This window comes from Helianthus annuus, chromosome 8 (genome assembly GCF_002127325.2).
Source record: "Helianthus annuus cultivar XRQ/B chromosome 8, HanXRQr2.0-SUNRISE, whole genome shotgun sequence".
NCBI classification, from domain to species: Eukaryota; Viridiplantae; Streptophyta; class Magnoliopsida; order Asterales; family Asteraceae; genus Helianthus; species Helianthus annuus.
In genome coordinates this window covers 58,032,666-58,036,796 of record NC_035440.2, presented here as the reverse complement: position 1 = coordinate 58,036,796, position 4,131 = coordinate 58,032,666, and the positions used below count along the sequence as shown (strand labels likewise).

Sequence of the window (4,131 nt, the reverse complement as noted above, 5' to 3'; positions counted from 1 at the left end):
AGCTTACCAGCAGGAAAAATTAAATCATGGGTCGACTTCAGAGAGAAGTTCCTGGCACACTTCTCTCAAAAGCGGAGACACGCCAGAGACCCGGCAGATTGTCTAAACATATGGCGTCGAGACCACGAAAGCGTGGAAGATTTTATCACAAGATATAACAAGGAATGTCTGGAGATTGGAGACGTAGGTGAAAAGATGATGCGCGCGCACTTCATGAGGGCAGTCAAGTGTGATGATCTAATCAAGCGCGTGAAAGGAAGAGACGGAGGACCCAAAGATTGGGAAACCTTCATTGAGGCCGCCAAAACAATAGCGCAGACAGACAAACAGTTGACCGGTGACGACCACCGTCAACGCGCACATAACCCTAATGACCGACACGACAGAAAAGGCAGAGGCCAGTCATGGAAGACTTCCAGTCACAGAGAAAGAAGCCCACCAAGAGAAGACGCGCGGCACACAATCAATCAGATAGCCCACCAAAAAGAAGTAAAAAGAGAAAACAGAGAGAAGTAGTGGACGCCATTGACAAAGACCCCTTCAGACGTCTTGGCCACTGAAGATCACCAATTCAAACCACCCCTGCAGATGCGCAACAAAAGGGGTCAAGATCCCAATCTCTACTGTGAATTCCATAAAGACACGGGTCACTTAACCGATGACTGTTTTAGCCTAAAGCAAGAAATTGAAAGAGCCCTGAGAGATGGAAAGCTCACTCACCTGGTCAAAGGCGGAAAGCGCGAATACCGCCAAATCCAAAGACGAGAAGAAGGACCAGATAACAAAAAACTCAGGAAGTTGGAAACCCACATGGTTCAGGGAGGTCCACGAAGACCAAGGAAGAACTACAACAAGCGCGCACAAGACGATTCATGGCGCGAGAAGCAAGTCATTTTCCCAGTTGTTAGAGGAGGCCCGAGGGAAAAACGACCGATAGTTATTCCAGGAGTGATTGGTCACTACCAGACAGACTACATCTTCATCGACCCGGGGAGCACCGCGGATATCATATACGAACAATGCTTCAATCAATTTGATCAGGAGGACAAGGCACGCTTGGAGCCAGTTGACTACCCATTAACTGGTTTCTGCAACGAAGCCGTCTTTCCCCTGGGACAGATATCATTCCCGGTGATACTTTCGGATGGAAGAAATTTGAGAACAGAAGAGGTCACGTTCATGGTGCTACCCGCACACTCAAGGCACGACATCCTCCTAGGAAGAGAATCCCAAGGAGACTTCAGTATGATTTGCTCTGCACCACATTCAGCCGTTGGATTCCCAACAGAAACAGGTATCGCACTGATATACGCAAGCAAGGAAGTTTTAGCAACAGATGAAGTGAGGCCTGCAAAAGCAAGCAAACCAGCGCCACGTGCAGAGGCAGAAAAATGGGTGTTAAACAGTGCTCACCCAGAGCAAACAGTTACCCTAGGACCAGCGATGTCCGATTTAACGCGCGCGGCGCTCAAGAAATTATTACACGAAAACATGGACGTGTTCGCCTGGACACCTGCTGATATGGTTGGTGTTCCACGGCATATAGCAGAACATCGTTTAAATGTCTCAGAAGAAGCAAAGCCAGTGGTACACGCCAAGCGCCACTTGGGCGACATAAAGCACGACGCCATGAAAGAACAGGTACTGGAGTTGCTAAATGCGGGAATCATTAGAGAAGTCAGATACCAAACATGGGTGGCATGTCCAGTGATGGTAAAGAAACCAATGGCAGCTGGAGAATGTGCGTCGACTACAAAGATCTAAACAAGGCATGTCCGCGCGACTGCTACGCCTTACCAGACATAGACGAAAAAATCGATTCTCTGGCAACATTCAGGTGGAAATGCTTTCTTGACTGCTACAAGGGGTACCACAAGGTTCAAATGGTTGTCCAAGATGAAGATAAAACCGCATTCCGCACGCTGACAGGGCTGTACTGTTACACGAAGATGCCTTTCGGCCTAAAGAATGCAGGCGCGACCTACCAAAGATTGATGAACGAAACGTTCAGTGATGCTATCGGCAAGTACATAGAAGTGTACATGGATGATTTAGTGATTATGAGCAAGGAAGAGAGCACGATGCTGGCGAACATCCAAAAAACTTTCAACACGCTACGCAGCGTGAGTATCAAGCTGAACCCAGCAAAGTGCTCATTCGGAATGGAAGAAGGAAAGTTCTTAGGCTTCATCGTCACAAAAGATGGTTTAAAGTGAATCCGGAAAAAGTCCAAGCCATAGAAAGGATGCCTTCCCCGTCAAACATCAAAGACATGCAAAAATTAGCAGGGCGACTAGCCGCGCTCAATCGTTTCCTGGCTGACCATGCTGCAAAATCCTTTCCGTTCATCAAAACTTTGCCCAATTGTATGAAGAAGAGCCAGTTTCAGTGGACTCCGGAAGCAGAGAGCGCGTTCCGCGAGATGAAAGCTTGCCTCATCAAACTACCAACACTAACCGCACCAAACAAAGGAGAACCTTTGGTACTTTACCTGGCAGCTTCCGATAGGGCAGTCGGAGCAGTCTTACTGGTCGATCGTCAGGGTACCCAGACACCAGTCTACTATGTGTCACGAACCCTGACCGACCCAGAAACCCGGTATGCCATCATGGAAAAGCTAGTCCTTGCACTGATTCATGCTTCAAGACGGCTGCGCAGGTACTTCGCCAATCACGTTATCCATGTGCTAACAAATTACAACATTGGCAACATCCTCGCAAGACCACAAATATCAGGAAGACTAGCAAAATGGGCGATAGAGCTAGTAGGTCACAATGTGGTTTTCAGACCACGACCATCAATCAAAGGCCAAGTCTTGGCAGACTTTATGACAGAAGTTCCAGATGACAAAGATCGAGAATGTAAGGCAATGGAAAAAGCTGAGAAAAAACAAGTAGAAGAGCCATGGTTGTTATACACAGACGGCGCGTCTAACGAAGACGGAGCAGGTGCAGGGCTTAGGCTGATAAGCCCCGACAAGCATGAATTCACATATGCAATACGCCTGGATTTTAATAGCACGAACAACGAAGCCGAGTATGAAGCTTTCCTGGCTGGCTTGCGATTGGCGATCAAAATGGGGGTCCGACACATCGAAGCGCATGTGGACTCCATGTTAGTAGCGGGGCAAATCAACGGCCAATACGAAGCCAAGGGGGATACAATGGCACTCTATCTCAGCCAAGCAAAAACGTTGCTACAAACCTTCTATTCCTACAAGGTGCACCACATAAACAGAAGCGAGAATAAGCCAGCAGACGCACTGAGCAAACTCGCATCAACTAGTTTTCAACACCTAGCAAAGGATGTGCGCATAGAAGTTTTGAGCAACCCATCCGTTCCACTCAGAGAAGTAAGCGTCATCCAAACAGGGACAACTTTTTGGATGACCCCAACAATCATGTACCTTCAATCAGGAATTTTCCCGGAAAACAAAGCAGAGGCAAGAAAAATCCAATACAAGGCCGAGCACTATCAGATGGCTGACGGAATTTTATACAGGAAGTCATACCTAGGCCCGTTGCTAAGATGCGTAGACGCCGAAGATGCAAACTACTTAATCCGGGAAGTTCATGAAGGAATTTGTGGTATTCATGCCGGGCCTCGAATGGTGGTGGCAAAAGTGATGAACGCCGGGTACTACTGGCCCGGGATGCATTTAGACGCTGTAAAAGAGTTAAGGAAGTGCAGTGGATGCCAGAGACACGCGCCCAAGACCATGCGCCCCAAAAACAAACTAGTACCAGTCACAACCGCATGGCCCTTTCAACAATGGGGCATAGACATGGTAGGTCCTTTCCCAGAAGCACCAGGGGCGGTCAAATTCATAATAGCCGCAGTCGACTATTTCACCAAATGGGTATAGGCGAAAGCACTTGCATCAACCACATCAACAGTCGTCAAGCGATTCATATGGGAACAAATTATATGCCGTTTTGGCCTACCTCTCAGAATCATCACCGATAACGGGACGAACTTTGCAGCAGACGACCTCGAACGATGGTTCAAAGAATTGCACATCGAACACACCTTCTCTTCGGTTGCGCACCCGCAAGGGAACGGTCAAGTAGAGGCAGTCAACAAAAGCATCGTCGATGGCATAAAAGCAAGACTATGCGAGAAACGAAGAGG

General features: G+C 48.0%; 1 protein-coding gene across 1 annotated transcript; it reads left to right on the top strand.

Moving 5' to 3' along the window:
- Nucleotides 1–2,245: 2,245 nt before the first annotated feature.
- On the top strand, nt 2,246–3,865 carry LOC110870067. The gene has a single exon (XM_022119266.1). The coding sequence runs from the start codon at nt 2,246–2,248 to the stop codon at nt 3,863–3,865; it is 1,620 nt and encodes a 539-aa protein (XP_021974958.1).
- The last annotated feature ends 266 nt before the right edge of the window (nt 3,866–4,131 follow it).